The sequence below is a fragment of the Impatiens glandulifera genome, chromosome 7 (genome assembly GCF_907164915.1).
Source record: "Impatiens glandulifera chromosome 7, dImpGla2.1, whole genome shotgun sequence".
NCBI lineage: Eukaryota > Viridiplantae > Streptophyta > Magnoliopsida > Ericales > Balsaminaceae > Impatiens > Impatiens glandulifera.
The window spans coordinates 47100908-47119039 of NC_061868.1; the positions used below are offsets into that span (position 1 = coordinate 47100908).

Here is an 18132-nt window from a genome sequence, read left to right on the forward strand (position 1 = left end):
CCCTTAACGAGTTTATTCACTACTTATTTGTTCCTTATTATTAAGTAAATTCTTAGATAAAGATAAGTTTATACTATTCAACTCCCTTATATTTGATAGACTTAATTCATATAATTCTTATTTTTTTTACCTATTTATTTTATTAATTAAACTCATCTTATTTTAACATAACTTATTTATTAAAACTATAATAGCAAATTCGAGCTCGAATATTCATACAAGGACCATTTATCATAGCAATTTATTACGTAATTTCGACACATTAGTTTATAAGAATAAATTAAAGTAACAACAAAAGATGAATATATGAAACCTTCCTGAGATTCTAAGTTCGAATACTTCAGACAACAAATTCTGAGTTTTTAGTCTCAATAAGTGTGTTAAGTGTGTTTATAGGTTATATGTGGACACTCCATAGAGAAGTGAAACCTAGCATTTAAAAAGAAACATAAATCAAAGCAGCCCTAAGAGCATGTATTGAATCGATGCATCACTAAGTGCCTTTACATATTCTTTTGACCTTTTATTATTATCAGCTCCTCAGATCCGAGGAGTAAAAAAGGATTATGGTGTTGTTGATAAAGGCACACCACCCATCTTCATCTTCATCATCATCAAACTCTTCTTCCTCCTCTGCAACATCTTCTCTCTCTCTCTCCTGTTTACATGCATGCTGATGCAATAATGGCTCTAAAGACACCTAGGGTTCATCTATTCTTTCTTTTCATCATCTCCTTCTTCTTCATCAACCCAACTAACTCCACTCCAAATGAACTTCATCTTCTCTTATCCATCAAAAACTCTCTCCATCTCTCCAATTGGAACCAATCTCTCCCTTACTGTCAATGGAAAGGCGTTTCTTGTTCCAACACTACTACAACTCATGTCACCGCCATTCATCTCTCCGGCCAAAACCTCTCCGGCAATATCCCACAAACTATTTTCCATTTCCCACATATTCAAACCATTGATCTCTCAACCAACAAACTCTCCGGCGACATCCCAACCGACATTCTCTCTTCATGTCTTTCTCTCCGACAGCTCAATCTCAGCGACAACAACTTCACCGGTCAACTTCCCATGAACCCAAATCCTTATCTTCAAATATTGGATCTTTCCAATAATATGTTTTCAGGGAACATACCGGAAAATATCGGATCTTTTTCTGAGCTCAAGTATCTTGATCTTGGCGGAAATGCATTGGTGGGAGGAATTCCGATTTCATTATCGAATATTTCAAGCTTGGAGGTGTTAACATTAGCGTCAAATCAATTGGGTGGAGAAATTCCAAGGCAAATCGGAATCATGAAGAGCTTAAAATGGATCTACTTGGGCTACAACAACTTTTCCGGCGAGATTCCGCCGGAAATCGGACAACTTACTTCACTCTACCATCTTGATCTTGTTAATAACAATCTCACCGGAGAAATCCCACCGTCGATTGGAAATCTTACTGATCTTCAATATCTATTTCTTTATCTAAACAAGCTCACAGGAAAGATTCCTCTGTCTTTATTTGAGCTAAAGAAATTGTCATCGCTCGATTTGAGTGATAATTTCCTTTCCGGCGAAATCCCAGAAGTAATAATCCAATTGCAAAACTTGGAGATTCTTCATCTCTTTTCAAATAACTTTTCCGGCGAAATTCCTAATGCTCTGGTTCATTTACCTCGTCTTCAAGTTCTTCAATTATGGTCTAATCAATTTTCCGGTGAAGTACCGGAAAATCTTGGGAGACAAAATAACCTCACTATTCTCGATCTCTCTACTAATAAACTCACCGGAAGTATCCCGGAGAGTTTATGCAACTCAACCCATCTTTTCAAACTCATCCTCTTCTCCAATTTCTTTTCCGGTGAAATTCCAAAAGGCATTTGTCAATGTAAAAGTCTAAAGCGGATACGCCTACAAAACAATCAACTTTCCGGCGAAATAATGTCATCGGACATCACCAAGCTACCACTAGTCTACTTTCTTGATTTATCCGGCAACCATTTCACCGGCGGTCTAGATGGTAAGTGGGATATGCCAGAGCTTCAAATGCTGAATTTAGCAAAGAATAATTTCAATGGAAGATTACCCAATTCATTTGGGAGTAAGAAGCTTGAGAATCTAGACTTGTCCGGCAACAATCTCTCCGGCGAAATTCCGGCTAGTTTTGGAAATTTAACTGAACTAATGCAGTTGGTATTAAGTGAAAACCATCTCTCCGGCGAAATCCCAAATCAGCTTTCTTCATGTCAAAAGCTTGTAAATTTAGACCTCCGGCATAATCATATGACAGGACAAATCCCTGATTGGTTTACAAACATGCAAGTTCTCAGCCGAATTGACCTGTCGGAAAACGAGTTTTCCGGCGAAATCCCGCCGGATTTAGGGAAAATGGTTTCACTTGTTGAAATCAATATCTCCCATAATCATCTCCACGGCCGTCTTCCTTCAATCGGAGCTTTTCTTGCGATCAATGCAACATCTGTAAATGGAAACAATCTCTGTGGTGACATAACGAATCTTCTTCCGCCATGTAAAAGCGTAAAAAACCCTGTTTGGTGGCTTTTCTTAACATGCATATTGTCTTCTATAGTCTTGATTTTGATAGCCGCCATGCTTATTTCTATTTTAAGAAGAAGACAAAACACAGAGAAAGGAGTGAAAAATGATCATCAAATTGAAGAAGAAGATGATGATGGAGTTTGGGAAGTTCAATTCTTCAATCCCAATGCTTCAAAATCATGGATTACTCTGTCATCGATGAGGGATGAAAATGTAATTTCCACATCAACAACGGCTTCTTCGTTTAAGGTAACTTGTTCAACAAGTAAAGCTGAATTCTTGGTAGAGATTATCAACGAGAATAGTTTGTTCTCGTCGTCGTCGAGTTTTTGGTCGGAGATGAGTCGGCTCCGGCACCGGAATATTGTCAAACTGATCGGAACAAGTAAATCAAAGAAGGGTTCTTATGGGTTTCTTGTTTATGAAAACGTGGAAGGGAAGTTATTGCGTGAGTTAGTTCTTGGAGGGTTAAAATGGGTACATCGTCGTAAGATTGCTTTGGGTATTTCAAGAGCTCTCCTTTACTTGGATGGTTCTTGCCGGAGAGGGCTGGCGGTGATCGCTGATCTCTCGCCGGAGAAAATTATGGTTGACCGGAAAAATGAGGCTAGGCTGAGACTGACTCTTCCGATTGTGACGGCCGGTTGTAAGGATTACATGCGTTCTACGTTCGTTAACAAAGGTTAGTAAATGACTATTATACCCTCACAAAATTTTAGAGTTAATGAACATTTATCGTCGTTAATTATGGGTATAAAACTATTAGTAACAAAGGGTGGAGTTAGGATTTGAAATCTATTCGGACCATTTTTTTCTTACAAAATTTACCCGAACCTTATGAGTAGATAACTCGCCCATGTTAGCAACGGTATTAAAGGATTAAAGGCTATTACAAAAAGAAATGAAATGATTCATTTGAAATTATCTACAAAACAACCATAACTACAAAAACACAAATATTTTAGTTTTCTAGTTTTAGTAGTGATATACAATTTTGCTTTTCATTTTTGTATATGTTCAATCACTAGAGACGAGAGAAGCAAATGAAGAAACATACCGTTTTGGTTTGATTCTCATTGAGCTACTTACGGGGCGGACTCAGATAGCAAACTCTGAATTAGGTGTTTATGGGAGCATAGTCGAGTGGGCAAGATATTGCTATGCAGATTGCCATCTCGACACATGGATTGATCCGAGGATCAAAGACGAAGTGAAGACAATTGATCGTGAGAAGGAAATTGTGGAGACGATGAATTTGGCTCTTCGATGCACGGACAATGATCCTACGGTTAGGCCGTGTGCGGGAGAGTTGGTGAAAGTGTTTGAGTACTATAGTGGGAGGTCATTTTCTTGGCTTTTAGGTTTTAATAAATCTCCTTCCAATGTTCTTGCTTAATTTGGATTTACATTTTGATTTAGAAGCTTGAGGTGTGATTTGTCCAACTTAATTTTATTTTTATTTTTTTTTGGAAATATGTTTAAATAGTCATGATATATATTATTAGCTAGATAGGTACTACAAGAATTCTAGTGTGTGTAAAATGTAATTGGTCTTCAAGTTTGTCCTAGAGAAAGGAGAATTTTGATAGATTGGTTGTAATTGTATATTTGTATTGTTGATAATGTATACAATTGTAACCATTCTCATTTGGTTCTTTTCTTTTGGATTAGCTTGTTTTACCATGAAATATGAAATGTATTAGTATATTCATGTTAGAATGTATGTCATCGCTAGTGTAATATCTTCGTCGATTGTGATTTTTCAAACTTACATAATCATGTATATCTCACAAGTGTGTTCACATTGACATTTTTCCTTAAATTTAAGAACTAGTAGGATCCCAAATTACGACCTTACTTTATGGTGACTCATATTATTATTATTATTATTGTATATAAATATTTAATTTTCATGATAAAAAACAATGAATAAGCAAAAAATTGGAATATTAACTAAAAAAATGTAAACTTTATAAAAATAAATAGTTTAGTATTAATTATAACATTGATTCTATAGTATCAATTAGAATAGGATTATCAAATACAATTTTTTCTTATCTAGTTTTGTAAATTTGTGATCGATTTAACCTTGGTTAAGGAAGACATCTAAGTGCATCCGTGTTTTGATAAATAACACGATAGGTAACTTAATTGACAAAAGTCGATAAAAGAGATTAAAAGTTACGAGGTGGATTCTCGCTTAGAACGTTTTGAGTTTGAGTGAGTTTCATAATTTTAAGGTCATGCTAACTTCCATAAATAAATAAAAAAGTTAAAATCTCAAATGAGAAATATTAGAATTCGATCATAAAGTTTATATTTATGTTTTAGAAACAAAAATATATATATATATATATATATATATATATATATATATATATATATATATATATATATATATATATATAGTTTTATAATTATACAATATGTTAAAATTTGTTTTTTTTTGTTTGATTATTGGTGGACTATTTTATGTTGTGCTTTTCTTTTAAATGTTTTTCTTTCAATTTTGTAATGTTTTTGTCGTTAAGTTTAAACGTCTCTCATTTATATTATTTTGTATAAATTATTTTAAAAAAAATAGAATTTAAGTTAATATAATAGAATCAATTATTCGTGATACTAAGAAACACATAAAATTGAACTTAAAAAATATTACATGCATATATGAACCAATGAGCCTATTTTGAGATTATTCTAACACTTAATTTTATTTTTCTATTAACCACATGTAATGTACATATATAATATGTTATATTTTAGTTTTTTTTTCAAAGTTAACAAGACTTAATTTCTGTGTTGAGATCAACTCATTACTAATATTTTTGTTAAATAATAATAATATTAACAACATTTCATAAATAATATATATATATATGAAGAATTATTGATAGTGCCTATATATTGAGAAAAACAACAAATTAATCAACCTACTAGTAGCCTAGTAAGTGTGTTATGAGTTTAAATATTATGTGACTATGTATATAAAATAATGTTTATTTCAAATCACCAGATATTCACCACACTCTTCCTGATTAGGGATGACAATGGGGTGGTTTGGGGCGGGGAATGCATTTATCATTCCCGTACCGTTTTTATTTTGAAGATTTTTTTAATATCATTCCCGCCCCGTTCGATTTCTTTCGGTTTCGGGGAATCCCCGCGGAGCACCATTAATAAAATATTAATATATATATATATATAATTTTTTAATATAATATATATTGTAATATATTGAAATTTTATATTATTATAAAGAATAAACTTACTACTCTTATAAATTATAATGAATAAATAAATAAATATATTTGTGATTTAATATATTTAATTATATTTATAGTGTTCGAGGCATAATCGGGGTGAGATTGGGGTTTACATATACCATTTCATCCCTTTTCAATTCGATTTTGGGAAAAAATCGTCCCAAACCGAACAATTCAATTCAATTTTCTCGGGACGGTTTCAAATTTGCATAGTTACTTTTTATTTTGTTTTGGGAAATCAGTTAATGGATAAAATTATTAATTCGCACGTTTACCCGCCCATAAAAATGAGCTAGATTGTACTCTTAAAATAGAATAGATAATAATTTATAATTGGGTGCATCCTGCTTGTTGCAGTAAAAGTAAAGAGGCAGGTGCATGCAGGAATTGAGACCATTCATTCATTTCCTTCATTTCATAGCACACGAACTCATCATTATGATCATGAATATATATTCATTAGAGAATCTCAATATTTTCATCATCTATCTATCTATAAATAAATATAATCTTCTGTTTGTTTGTTTCTTATATAATATAAATATATTATATAAATAAGACATATATATGAGGACAATTAATGGGAGGATATATCAGTGGTCCTCGTCAGCAGCAGCCAGAGATGGATCAACTATATATATATATATATTGTCAACATGTTGTAATGCCCACTAACGCATGCTTCTGCAATATTATATATGACCTAACTAAAAATATAACATATAATATCCATTTTCTACTCTTTCTCTTTTAAGGCATGTCATTTTTTATTTTTTATTTTTAATGTTTTATCAAATATTAAACAATAAGAATATGTTAAGTACAACGAAACAAATTATGACATAAAAAGAATTTAAGATACGGAATGACAATAAGAGAAAAAAAAAATTATAGACTAAAGACAAAAAAATAAAAATATAGTTTACCGACACCACTCACTTTTCAGAACAAATCTTAAATAATAACATCACATTTTTTTTAACGTTTATGAATAATATGCATCGGTCAAGTATATTATAACTGGAAGTACTACGATTTCTTGCAAGTTAAATAGTACCTCGCTAAAAGATAATAGGTATACTAACTCAACGATTTAGATCTGTCATATTTGTTGCTTCGATTCAAACTTTCCAACAGCTACTGAGAGACTCATACATCACCCATTGAATTCTAGTCCAGCTTCAAAAAAGACTTCAAATACTTGTCATCTCACGACAATACAAAAGGTTATGAGATGATGATTTAACATTCATAAGTCACATACGACTAATCATAATACAACATTTTTTAACATCTTTAAGACGTTATTAATAATATCTTTAATTTGTTACCCAAGAAGATTATGTAATTAACCCATCCAATCAAGTTAAAACTCGACCTCTTTTATGTAAGATAAAACAACAAAGTCGTTCAGTCCACTACAAAACCAAAGTAGGTAGAGATTTCTCATATAAAACATTCTAGATTTTATAATTTTATGTTTTATAAATAATTATTGTATATATATTAATTGATAAAAGAGAAAGTTAGGGATGGAAGTATGATGGATGTTTGAAGGGGGACCATATTATTCTTTTTATTTATTTGGAGGGAATTAACTACACAGTGATTGGGACAAGAAAGAAAGACAGACAGACAGGACATGCTTTTTGGGCTCCAAAATCTGGTGTTTCATTCCTTACCTTACTTTCCCTTTTCTCTATTCATATAATATAACTATTGTGTCTGTCTTTTTCAACATTACTTACTTCTTCTTTTCTTTTCTTTTCTTTTTTTAATTAGGGTTCCGTTGATTAAGGTTGATGAGCTTGCCTCTCCACAAAGAAGAAGAAGTCCAAAATAACAAAACTCATTAATCTAAACTATAATAATAGAGTGTTGGATGGATCATCTGATCATATGATATATATTTAAGTAAGAATGGCAGAAATGATGAATAAGAGTAAAAAGGAAACTGTGTTTGACTGTAAAGTAACAACTTTCCATTATGATTGAGTTAAGAAATATCAATATCCCATCAGAAGTTACTTTCAATATCTTCTTGGTTAGCTATTCAGCCAGAGAATTACCTTCCACAAAAGAAGGTCAAATTAAGTGTCTTTTTATGACAACTTATCTTTTCCTTTTGTATGTTGTTATATGATCTCAATTAGATAATATCAAATGAAAACTCAAACATAGAAGAAAGATAAATTTAAATAAAAGGGCAATCATTATTATTATTTGGAGGAGAAGGAGGAGGAGGACCAGCTGAGTTTGTGTATCAAAAGGCTCGAGAAATTTGAATTATGAACATTGGAGACCATGCAGAAAATATGGGATATCTTTTTCCACACCAAAAAGCTTCTTTTTCCACACAAAAAGCTTCTTTTTCTCCCCCAATATTTGCCCACTTTAATTTCCTCATCAACATGCCAATTGTCTTACCACTTTTACCATTTCTTTTTTTACTTTCTTGTCTTTTTTGTTTCTTAGAAGAAAAGGTCATTTTCTTTATTGAATGTGCTAGTGTGCTACACAATTAGGTCATCACTACGAAAGCCCTCCCTTGTTTAACTTGAAGTTGGTCTTCCTGTTTACGAGTTTAACTTGAAGTTTGTTTTCCTGTTTACAAATCAAACCGTGACGTTTAATTTCTTAGAAATCACCTATGATAAGTTGAACTACTTAGTGGGTATTTTACAATACAATAAATATTTTTATTTTTACGAATTAAATATATGAGCATAACTATACTATAAATGGGAACTTCTTTTTAAGATTAGAGTGGCCAATGAATGAGATATAATAATAAAAAGTGGTGGTCACACACGTGCATTTTTCTATAATATTTTAAGACATTTGATCATATCTCTCTTGATGTCATAATGCACTCAACTAGTTAATTTAATTTACTAGGAGTGAGTGGAGGAGTGTCAAAAGATTCAACCAGGGGTCCACCTTAGCTAGGTTTGCTTCAATCTTCAAACCATCAAAATTGCAATAAGTGATACCAAGATCCCATGAATTGTCATTTTATGCCATTTCATCTCTTCTTTTTTCTTAATCCGGGTACAAATTCTTCATATTGTAATGATTCCAAATTCAACAAGTCCTTAAAAAGTTAATCGTGTTCAAAACTCTTACCATAAGTTTCCGATGACAAATCATTCAATTTCTAAACTTATGTCTCGGCCGTGAAAAGAGTCTTGCTTAATATACCAAAAGTCTCAAGTCTTTGGGTTACAACAGAAAAAATGCATGAAATTTCTACGGTTTTATATTCACTAAAGTTTGACAACATCATCAATCCCCGATCAACCGACACAAGAAAAATCCATACAATATGTGCTCTTTTACCTATTTACTGTTCACATAACGGATAAGGTGGAGATCAAGTTCAAAATGCCTACAAAGATTTCTCTGCAATTCAAGGCACGCGTTATCAGAAGAAAGAACGATATGAAGATTCATATGAATCAACTAACAGTCACATTATAACTGAAGATAGATTTAATTTTACCTTTGATATCTGAGCTTTAGAGCCTTTTGCTTCAAAGTCCACTTCTGGAAAGCGATTTACCTCTACTCCACTCGCAAACAGTATATATGTTGGCAGATGGTTACCACTTCCTATAAATAAATAAATAAATGCAAACCCACTTATGAGTAATATGAAATGTCTATTATACATGGCATGTCAAACAAGAAAGATTGCAAACCTAAAGAGATGTTAAATTTCTCTGCAGCATTTGGGAAGAGACCAAGATCAACTATCCCAAATGATAAGTTGTTGTTTGAGTATCTGTTAAACAAATCAGTAACATATTATAACTAAACAAAAGTTGGTCCAACATTAATAAAAACAAAAACTCAATATTTCAAACCTAAGCTATAAATAAATTAAGGTATACTCACGTGATTGATAATTCAGGAAAGATCCGGCTGTTATGAACACAAGCAGCTAAAGACATTGAGCGAAACTCCACCTGTTATATTCAAATGCTAGCAGATATGGGAAAAGGCCATATGAAACCAAAGTAATCCATAACTAATGTAAACATTGAGGAATTTGTAATGGATGCATAAGTCATACATTTTTGTTTATGAAATAGTCACAAAATGAAAGCTGGAATTAAAACTATTTGCATTACGTATTAGAATCGGAATTAAGAGATTGTTTGCATGACAGAAGAAAATCTAGAATCCAAAACAAGAGATAAATGGGATAGTATAAAGTGTCATGTTTTCCACAGAATAAACACATTTTGTTCTTCTGCCAGTGTTTATAGTTTATACAGTAAGTTATAAACACGATGCTGATAGAAAGATGTATCCTGCTTCTTATAGCATCTACGCCCATGACCAAGAATGGATTAAGCACGCAAACATATACAAATTAGATAAATTATGGGTCAGCTTATGGGTAAACCTAACCTATACTATCTAATTCATACTCAAACCAAACTCAATTTATCCAACCCATTCATTATGCTCATTAAATAGGTTGGGTTGGGTAAACTATTATAAAAAAAATTAATAATCTTTAACATGTGTCATCTTTACTAAGTAGTAACTAGAGAGTCTCTTGTTTATCATTCCATATGGTCCGAGTCTCTTATTCACCATTCCATCAGTCAGTCTCATTTTCTCATTTCTTTTATAAATCTGAAAGGTATGATTATTAATATAAAATGGTCATTGATCAAATGACAAAGACAATGTAGAAATGTTTGTTTCGTAGTCAACATTGCTCTAGAGTGAAGAGTACCGACTGGCGAACTAGACTTGATCAAATGACAAAGACAATGTAAATGTTTGCTTCGTAGTCAACATTATTCTAGAGTGAAGAGTCCCGACTGGCAAACTAGACTTTGTTCGTATAAGAAAAACTTTTTTCGGATAGTTTAGGTAAGCTAAAAGTAACTCAACCCAAAAATAAGGAAAACATTTTCTGGGTAAATCTTTTTGTTAGTACATGAACCGAACTGAACCCAATAAAAGAAATATTTGTTCGGATAACCCAAACTGAGACAACAAAAAAGGAATTTTGTTGGGGTAACTCGAAGTGGCCCAAACCAAAATGTCCTACCCAAACTACTCAATTTGGGTTTGAGTTGAGTTTTGGGTTGACCAAATATTAACTCACCCTAGATACAAAATTTTACATTTGGATCATTATCCGGAAAAATCATGTTGGTTATATTTGACACAAATTACAAATCATCAAGAAAAAAATTTAGATCAACAATTCATCATGCAAAAAATAATATGGATCATGATCCATTATTAAATCTCAATACCATGAAGCTGTGACAATTACAAATTTTATAGATCATCCAGAAAATAATCTGTATACCATCCAGAAAAGAAATCTTATACCAAGAAAAAATTCACTTTCAATTTGAACTTGGACATTTTTTCAATAAGATCGTGATTGTGAATGAGATTGTGACAGATAGGCTCAATGTAACATATATATTGTTGAACAAAGGAAAAAAAATATTGATAAGCAGAGTAGACTGACCAGCCAAAATCTTGAAGTATTCCCTTCAGTCAACAAGCATTCCAATTGCAAAGGTGTTAACTGATTTGCAAAACCTGATTGTCAATCAGAGACAAAAGTATAAAACACAAACAGTTTACTTCAATTACATGCACCTTAGCATGTAGAGAAGCATACTAGGAAAATGAAATTAGGGAAGAAAAGGGAGTAATATGATGCATGCCTGGTCCTTGGTAAGCGGGTTGTTCCGTTAAAATATATATGACTACAAGGAAGGAAACACACATCAAGAACTCAATAATATAGGACACTTAAAATCAAAATTATTTTTGTAACTTATGATTAATTCAACCTATATTTCTTAAGAACAAAAGTAAGATAGGACATACCTAGAAAAATCAGTACATACCACAAGGCAAAGCGGTAATCCAGTAACATAGAAAGCAGAACCAAGAGAATCTGACAAAGTAGTTTTCAGATCGACAATTAGCCAACTAAGCATGAAACACTCAAGGTAACTAAGCAGTAAGTGTTTTGCTTAAGCAAAACGGATCTAACACAAACAAATGCTTCTAAGCATCAATAAGGTCATGCAACAGTTCAAAGAAGATTCTATCTCTTCACAATATTATGCATGAAGCCTGAATTATACTATGAAATAAGTCTCATTTTCTCATCATGCTGAAATGTGTTCCACATGGATCTGTCATTTGACTTCAAATCTGACTTGTCTATAATCTGCTTCTCCTCAAGATCACTTGTACAAAATAAGGCTTCATTTGTTAGCTGAATCTCAATCTAAAATTTTGAACAAACAAATAAATAAATCAACAGCACCTAAACCTCAAGTGAAAATTGAAGCTCACATATGTGAATGTTAAGATTCAGCTTCAACACAATTTCACCCCCACCATACCAAATGCAGCCTAATACTTTTTTTAACCAGGGTACAATCACTGAAGGAGGCTAGAAAAACATCCCACCGGGCCACCACCATGAACCCCACTTCAATTAAGGGGATTCTAGTGAGATTCAAACTTGAGACCTAGCTCTCAAGTTCAAACCCTATCCACTTGAGCTACCATGGGTGGGCCCAAATGCAGCCAATGTTGTTTTGGCATTTAACTTGATTCATTGTGAAATAATAAAAACACCTATTGCCTGATTACTGATTTTATCTAATATGTCATAATCAAACAACCCCCCAGTTGTTAACTCTTGATTTTGAAACATTATCAATTATACAATCAAGACAATAAGTTAATTGATATGAACTTTACATGGTCCAGTCACTGGACACTTTATTGATATGAGAGCTAGACACTACACTTATCATTTATTGCAATTGTCTTTCAAATCCAAAAAAAATGGATTATATCCAAACATATACTTCTAGTGTGAAACTAAAAAGAGTTAACAACACAAATTTGAGGTTGAAAATAGTTGTTCTAGGATTGATGTAACAGTGGAGAAAACCAAACTCCATAAATTATTAAGATGTCAACTGAATTCCATAAATGAATAGTTTGTCAGCATTATTTCAAGTACACACAATAATCAGAAGATATAGTACGAAATCAAGAAGTACAAATGATGAATAATATTCTACCTTTCCAAAAAATAGAATATGTGAAATGAATCCTTCCCATGTTTCTTCTTTCACCATCTTCAAACACCAGAAACAGTTAGGAGTTTAAAAACAAGCAAACAAAAGAGTATCACATTTTCAAATCAAACAAATAATCTACAGTTAAATATTGTTTCTCAATAAAGATAAATCATGTGATCAAGGAATTGTAGAATATTCTACTTATATATCTTATCAATAATTCCCCTAAGATCAAGGGAAAATATAATAATACTTATGAAGAATTTTCGAATTAGAAACTTAAACTATTTAAACCAGCTATAAATACCTAAATTACTCTTCAGTGTACATGCATTTGCATAGTTTGCATCTCTGTATAGAAGAACAATCAGAAGCAGACATACCTTGATGGATCCCAAACAAAGGAGAGTGATAACGGCTTGCACCTCCTGATGAAGAAGGAATCGATCAGCTAAATATATTGCGAAACAAGAGTAGCAAATACTTATATTTAGTACCGATATATGTAAATTAGATCCGGTTACATAAATTGATGTTATGGAAAGAGAAGACTAACTCGTAGGACAAGGAAATCGGAAGTTTGTGATGAAACGGAAAAGCGAATCGGGATGTAAGAGAAGAATGCGAGGAAGTGGAAGAAGTAGGACGGTTCCGCCACAAACTGGTTCAGCATTGCGATCGGATTGTAGCCATCGCCATTCTTCTCTCTCTTCTCCGCCATTTCTTTTGCTGCGAGCTACTGAAGAAGAACTGCTTTGGAGGTCTCGTCTCAGACCCCGTCAGGCGAGGCCAGAGAAGGTAAATCATCATCAATATTTGTAAAAAAAAAATGTAATAAATGTATTATTAAGACTTAATTTATTATTGTACTAATATAGATAAATTTTATAAATAATTAAAATTAAGTTATTTAATTATAATTATATCACTTTTAAGTTTATATTTTATATAAAAATTATTTGAATAAGCATCAATATTACATTATAAATACAAATTTTAACATTAAAATTTTCAATTTGGGACTTTATATTGAAGGTCAATTAAAATTTATGACATTTTTTTTAGACCGCTCCTAACTTATTAAATTTATGTTTTATTTCTTTATGAACAACATATAAATAATAAGTTAACAATTACAACTATTACAAGCATCAATAATCTGAAATCTCAATTACTCCCTATAAGAATTAGCATTCCTTTATATCATTATACATAGACTATAAATAGCAAACTTTAATAAAACGAGATAAGACTACTAAGTTAATAATCAAGTTTAATTTAAAAATATATATCTATATATATATATATATATATATATATATATATATATATATATATATATATCAGCAACTATCATATTTGACACAGAAAATTGATGGATTTTGTATTAAGAAAATGTTAAAATTCTCTAAAGCATTATGAATAACAAAAAATTTCTTTAAATTCAACAAGACAAGGTGGTTCTTCTAGTAAACAATTTGAACCAAAAATGTATTCTTTAGCTTTAAATTATTGAACTAAAAGTAGGAATCTCAAATTGCATCCAACTTGAAAGTTGCAAAGAACCAAATGAACACAGAAATGGGGCCTGTGAATAATACTCAACTCGTCTTAAGTAATCGATCCATCTTACGCTGTTTTAACAAAACACATGGTATAAAAATAAAAATCCATCTGATTATGCCGATGAGATGACAATTTCCCTATCTTCTTGCTTCAAGACAGTCTTTTATCGTGGCACGCATTGGCCAAGCTCTGAAATCACATCCCCAATAAAAAGAATGTAAGAACCAAAATACTAACAAAAATTCAAACAATTCAAGGGTCAACGAAAGTCTATTCTATTCCACTCCAACGTATATCAACATCAAAAAAAAAAAAAAAATGACAATGTTTAAAGAAAAAGGGAACTTGATCATATATTCTATACAATAAAATGTGCATCTATTACTTGCATTCTTAGAAAGTAGAAACAAGGGCTTATAATCAAGTTCATTAATGAATAATGCTTTACTCATTTAGAAAAACTGATATGGAGCTAGATCATCTATTTGCAACCCTTACAAGATCCATGCCGCAAAACAAAATCAGCCTTATGTTTAAATAGATACTTCATTCCTTATGTATTGATAAAATGATAATACCCAGAATCCTCTTAAGAGTTTAAATAGAATCAATGCACTCTATGTTTTGTTACAAGAAATGTATATATTTCCCTAGCTGCTAAAAGATCATAATATTAACAGCCCAACTAAGTAGAACAATATTATATAAGATGCCCATAGAGTACTATAAATCCAATGAAAAAACTACAAAGAATCACCATCATAGTAAGAACAATCTTCTAATTGTCTCTCATAACATTTTATTATAAATCCAATGAAAAAACTATCTCATAAGTGAATAAATCACCACCATAATTGAAATTCTCCTCTTCCCCTATATAGTAGGAACAACAATCTTCTATACCCATATTAGAACTTCATGCATATGAAGATATTTAATATGAAATAGAACCCACTTCAAATAAAGAAACAATACATCTAGATATCATTAAATTTGTTCTTCCAACTATGATTAACTATCAAGAAATATCTGCCCACAATGAGATTGATGTGTCAATCTAATTTACACAAAGTAGTAGATTCGAATCCAATGTGAGAGATAATAACAACAACAAATAAAGATGCTTACAAAGACAGTAAAAAATATCAAACCCCTGGATTTGCACTGCAGAGCATACCCTGAGACAACGATCTCGAACCTTTGGAATCGATTCCAAGGCACGATGTAAGACGGGCGGATGAAACGGCGGAATAGAGTGGAAGCAGAGATTGAAGACAGCCTAACTGTGATTGAGGTCTGAAATTAACAGATCAATCAATTGTTAAACTTGAAGCTTTCTAATTATTAACTGAACAAGAGAAGGGGGATTGGTTTGCCTCATGGAATTCGGACATGCAAAGGTCGCCGTCCGAGAAGCCGTGGGTCTAATGTTGCTCCGAGCTGTCGTTGCCGCCGCAGATTTTAGAAGGTTCATCGCCGGCCTCGCCATCGAGCGGCATCTAGTAGCCATTTGAATGCAGCAGAGAGAAGAAAAATGAAACTACTTCTTTCTAGGGTTAGGGTTTTGTTGGGTTTTTTACATAGCTAAATTGGACAAATCTTGTTTTCTCAAATATTACAATAGTTTTGTATTAAACAAAGTTTAAAATCTCATTTTAATATAAAAAATTATATAATTAATTAAATAGACATAAAATGTTAAATTAATTAAAATATTAAACTCCAATTTTAAAATAAGATATTACAGTTCTATTTTTTTTTTAAATCATATTAATTCCATAACTTTATATAATAAATTCAAAAAAGTCTCAATTAAAATACAATCAATTTTGTAATGTATGTCTTAGACAAAAAAAAGAATACAAACATTCTGTAAAAGCTTAAGAATTTAGACAATTGTAAATCCATTTAGCATTTCAATAATCTTAAAGAATATACAATACTATCATTAACTGAAGAATGAAGATCGCTAGAAGAAGAACACAGATACAAGTCATGATTTCGCTAGAAGAAGAACACCGATACAAGTCATGATTCCCCGAGATAAAATTATGTCAGTTTGCATAAACTTAATCCGTTTAGCTCTAGCTCAGAGTAATCGCAGTTTTCCTGTCACCGAATCCAAAGATGTCTTACTACCTGTTCAATGAAAAACAACTGAATTTGAGAAACAAACTCCTTCAGTTTTAAAACTTGCAGTAAATAGACTGATAGTTCTTTCTTTATGGGCAATCATATTTCTTCCTCAAAACTAAAATAGTTACCAGGTCCTATAGCAAGAACTGTCTTAGATCCAGCTGAAACCTGCATTTCCTCCAATAATGGTTATGAATCAGAATATAGTCTATGGTGGATCATATATAATACGACAGACATCATACCTCTGTTCGACCTGCATCAGCAACAACGAATGTTGGAAGGCCAATGCTCTCAGCTGCTCCTTTCAATTTATTCCTGATTAAGAACAAAAGAAGAATATGTTTAACAATTATTAATATGCAACCATAACAATATTAGAAAGAAAGCAAGGATAAGACCGCATCCTTATCATACATTTCTTGTTGATTCTTGCATGTGACAACAATTTTGGCCTGTCCGCATATCTCCCATTGTCGAATAAGAGAACGATGACTGAACCAACATATACATATATGGTTAGCAGAATCAAATAGCATCACATCTATAAGAAGACAATTCTGAAAACTGATTTGTACCTGTGCATCAATTCTGAATAAATTCCAGTGGCAGCATCTGCAAAGTTGGAACAAAAATCATTTCTGAATCTTCAATATAAGCAATAGGAAATTATCAAATGAAACAAACCCTAAAAACCCTAGTAGATTATTGATTGATTGCTTACGAGCACACTGAGATGCAATTTTTCCTGCTCCCATCTTCAAATCTTGTCTTACAACCAAAACCTGTCAATTGAAGAAACTGTTTTCACTCAACAAATATAAAGCATGATGATGGATGGTTTCAATTTCTTTCCCCTTATGAAGAAAAGAATAATACCATCTTGAGCTCTTCATCAGGGTCAGAGGACAAATTCTGATATTGTTGATGTTTTCCTAATAAGGGACCCTTCTTTTTAGTTCCAGGTTTATATAAATCTAAGAACAATCCAAGAATGAAACCAATGACCAATCCAGGAACGAAATTCTCAGGCTTGAAACTCACTGTTAGCCATTCTCTCTCCGCTTTATGCTTCTTCCACAGAAATCAAACATATGCAATTTTAGATGTAATGGGAAATCCGATAAACAATAGAGTCGATTACAGAATTAGGAATGTATTGATGATTATGTTTTACCTTTGATGAAGGTTGGGACTGGTTCAGAAACGGACCCGCCATCGTAGATTGAGCTCTCCAAGGAGTGAGTGACAACGGACTAAATCCGATAAACTTGCTGATTGTTCTAGCTAGTCAGGATTTGCTTATATCATATAATCCCTTTTCATAATTTTTTTTAATATTAATTCAACCTTGCTTAATATTAATTTCATAAATGAAAACGTTTTTAGCCCTCATGTTTGAATGAAAATTTCATTTTAAAATTGACTTTTGAAACCATTAAAGATATAATTTAGATAGGGCGATAATTTCTACCCGACAAGAAAACACGATCGACACTTAACACGAAAAAAATTAGGTT

General features: G+C 32.1%; 4 protein-coding genes across 6 annotated transcripts; 1 reads left to right on the plus strand and 3 right to left on the minus strand.

The window, feature by feature from the left end:
* The first annotated feature begins 553 nt into the window (after nucleotides 1–553).
* LOC124945801 (leucine-rich repeat receptor-like serine/threonine-protein kinase SKM1) lies at nucleotides 554–4141 on the plus strand. Its single transcript, XM_047486299.1, has 2 exons — nucleotides 554–3235; nucleotides 3582–4141. The coding sequence occupies exons 1-2, from the start codon at nucleotides 667–669 to the stop codon at nucleotides 3947–3949; spliced, it is 2937 nt and encodes a 978-aa protein (XP_047342255.1). The 5' UTR covers nucleotides 554–666; the 3' UTR covers nucleotides 3950–4141.
* Nucleotides 4142–9032: 4891 nt separating this feature from the next.
* Nucleotides 9033–13702, minus strand: LOC124945587 (thioredoxin-related transmembrane protein 2 homolog). The gene is made up of 10 exons (XM_047486050.1): nucleotides 13467–13702; nucleotides 13294–13338; nucleotides 12911–12967; nucleotides 11691–11760; nucleotides 11525–11566; nucleotides 11323–11396; nucleotides 9714–9784; nucleotides 9518–9600; nucleotides 9319–9428; nucleotides 9033–9218 (listed from the first exon to the last, which is right to left on the minus strand). Exons 1-10 carry the CDS (start codon nucleotides 13629–13631, stop codon nucleotides 9156–9158), a joined length of 780 nt encoding a protein of 259 aa, XP_047342006.1. The 5' UTR covers nucleotides 13632–13702; the 3' UTR covers nucleotides 9033–9155.
* Nucleotides 13703–14377: 675 nt separating this feature from the next.
* LOC124910278 (protein NONRESPONDING TO OXYLIPINS 2, mitochondrial) lies at nucleotides 14378–16044 on the minus strand. 2 transcript variants are annotated; one of them, XM_047450905.1, is made up of 3 exons: nucleotides 15853–16044; nucleotides 15654–15772; nucleotides 14378–14665 (listed from the first exon to the last, which is right to left on the minus strand). In XM_047450905.1, the coding sequence occupies exons 1-3, from the start codon at nucleotides 15984–15986 to the stop codon at nucleotides 14640–14642; spliced, it is 279 nt and encodes a 92-aa protein (XP_047306861.1). In that variant the 5' UTR covers nucleotides 15987–16044; the 3' UTR covers nucleotides 14378–14639. The 2 variants fall into 2 exon arrangements, with proteins under 2 accessions (XP_047306861.1, XP_047306860.1); XM_047450904.1 differs by having other exon boundaries at nucleotides 15605–15772.
* Nucleotides 16045–16268: 224 nt separating this feature from the next.
* On the minus strand, nucleotides 16269–17924 carry LOC124944727 (peptidyl-tRNA hydrolase 2, mitochondrial). 2 transcript variants are annotated; one of them, XM_047485067.1, is made up of 8 exons: nucleotides 17790–17924; nucleotides 17492–17686; nucleotides 17337–17397; nucleotides 17191–17227; nucleotides 17030–17107; nucleotides 16858–16930; nucleotides 16741–16780; nucleotides 16269–16615 (listed from the first exon to the last, which is right to left on the minus strand). In XM_047485067.1, exons 1-8 carry the CDS (start codon nucleotides 17829–17831, stop codon nucleotides 16566–16568), a joined length of 576 nt encoding a protein of 191 aa, XP_047341023.1. In that variant the 5' UTR covers nucleotides 17832–17924; the 3' UTR covers nucleotides 16269–16565. The 2 variants fall into 2 exon arrangements, with proteins under 2 accessions (XP_047341023.1, XP_047341024.1); XM_047485068.1 differs by having other exon boundaries at nucleotides 17492–17683; nucleotides 17790–17914.
* Between the last annotated feature and the right edge of the window lie 208 nt (nucleotides 17925–18132).

Excerpts from the sequence above, each read along its gene's own strand:
- LOC124945801 (XM_047486299.1), top strand. The coding sequence starts at position 667 with ATGCATGCTGATGCAATAATGGCTCTAAAGACACCTAGGGTTCATCTA. Across the intron at positions 3,236-3,581 it reads TTCTACGTTCGTTAACAAAG|AGACGAGAGAAGCAAATGAA; the intron begins GTTAGTAAATGA and ends TTCAATCACTAG.
- LOC124945587 (XM_047486050.1), bottom strand. The coding sequence starts at position 13,631 with ATGGCGGAGAAGAGAGAGAAGAATGGCGATGGCTACAATCCGATCGCA. Across the intron at positions 11,567-11,690 it reads GTATGTACTGATTTTTCTAG|TCATATATATTTTAACGGAA; the intron begins GTATGTCCTATC and ends CCTTCCTTGTAG. Across the intron at positions 9,219-9,318 it reads CTAAAGCTCAGATATCAAAG|AGAAATCTTTGTAGGCATTT; the intron begins GTAAAATTAAAT and ends CTTGAATTGCAG.
- LOC124910278 (XM_047450904.1), bottom strand. The coding sequence starts at position 15,986 with ATGGCTACTAGATGCCGCTCGATGGCGAGGCCGGCGATGAACCTTCTA. Across the intron at positions 15,773-15,852 it reads GCATGTCCGAATTCCATGAG|ACCTCAATCACAGTTAGGCT; the intron begins GCAAACCAATCC and ends TGTTAATTTCAG.
- LOC124944727 (XM_047485067.1), bottom strand. The coding sequence starts at position 17,831 with ATGGCGGGTCCGTTTCTGAACCAGTCCCAACCTTCATCAAAG. Across the intron at positions 17,398-17,491 it reads CTGATGAAGAGCTCAAGATG|GTTTTGGTTGTAAGACAAGA; the intron begins GTATTATTCTTT and ends TTCAATTGACAG. Across the intron at positions 16,931-17,029 it reads TGCAAGAATCAACAAGAAAT|GAATAAATTGAAAGGAGCAG; the intron begins GTATGATAAGGA and ends GTTCTTAATCAG.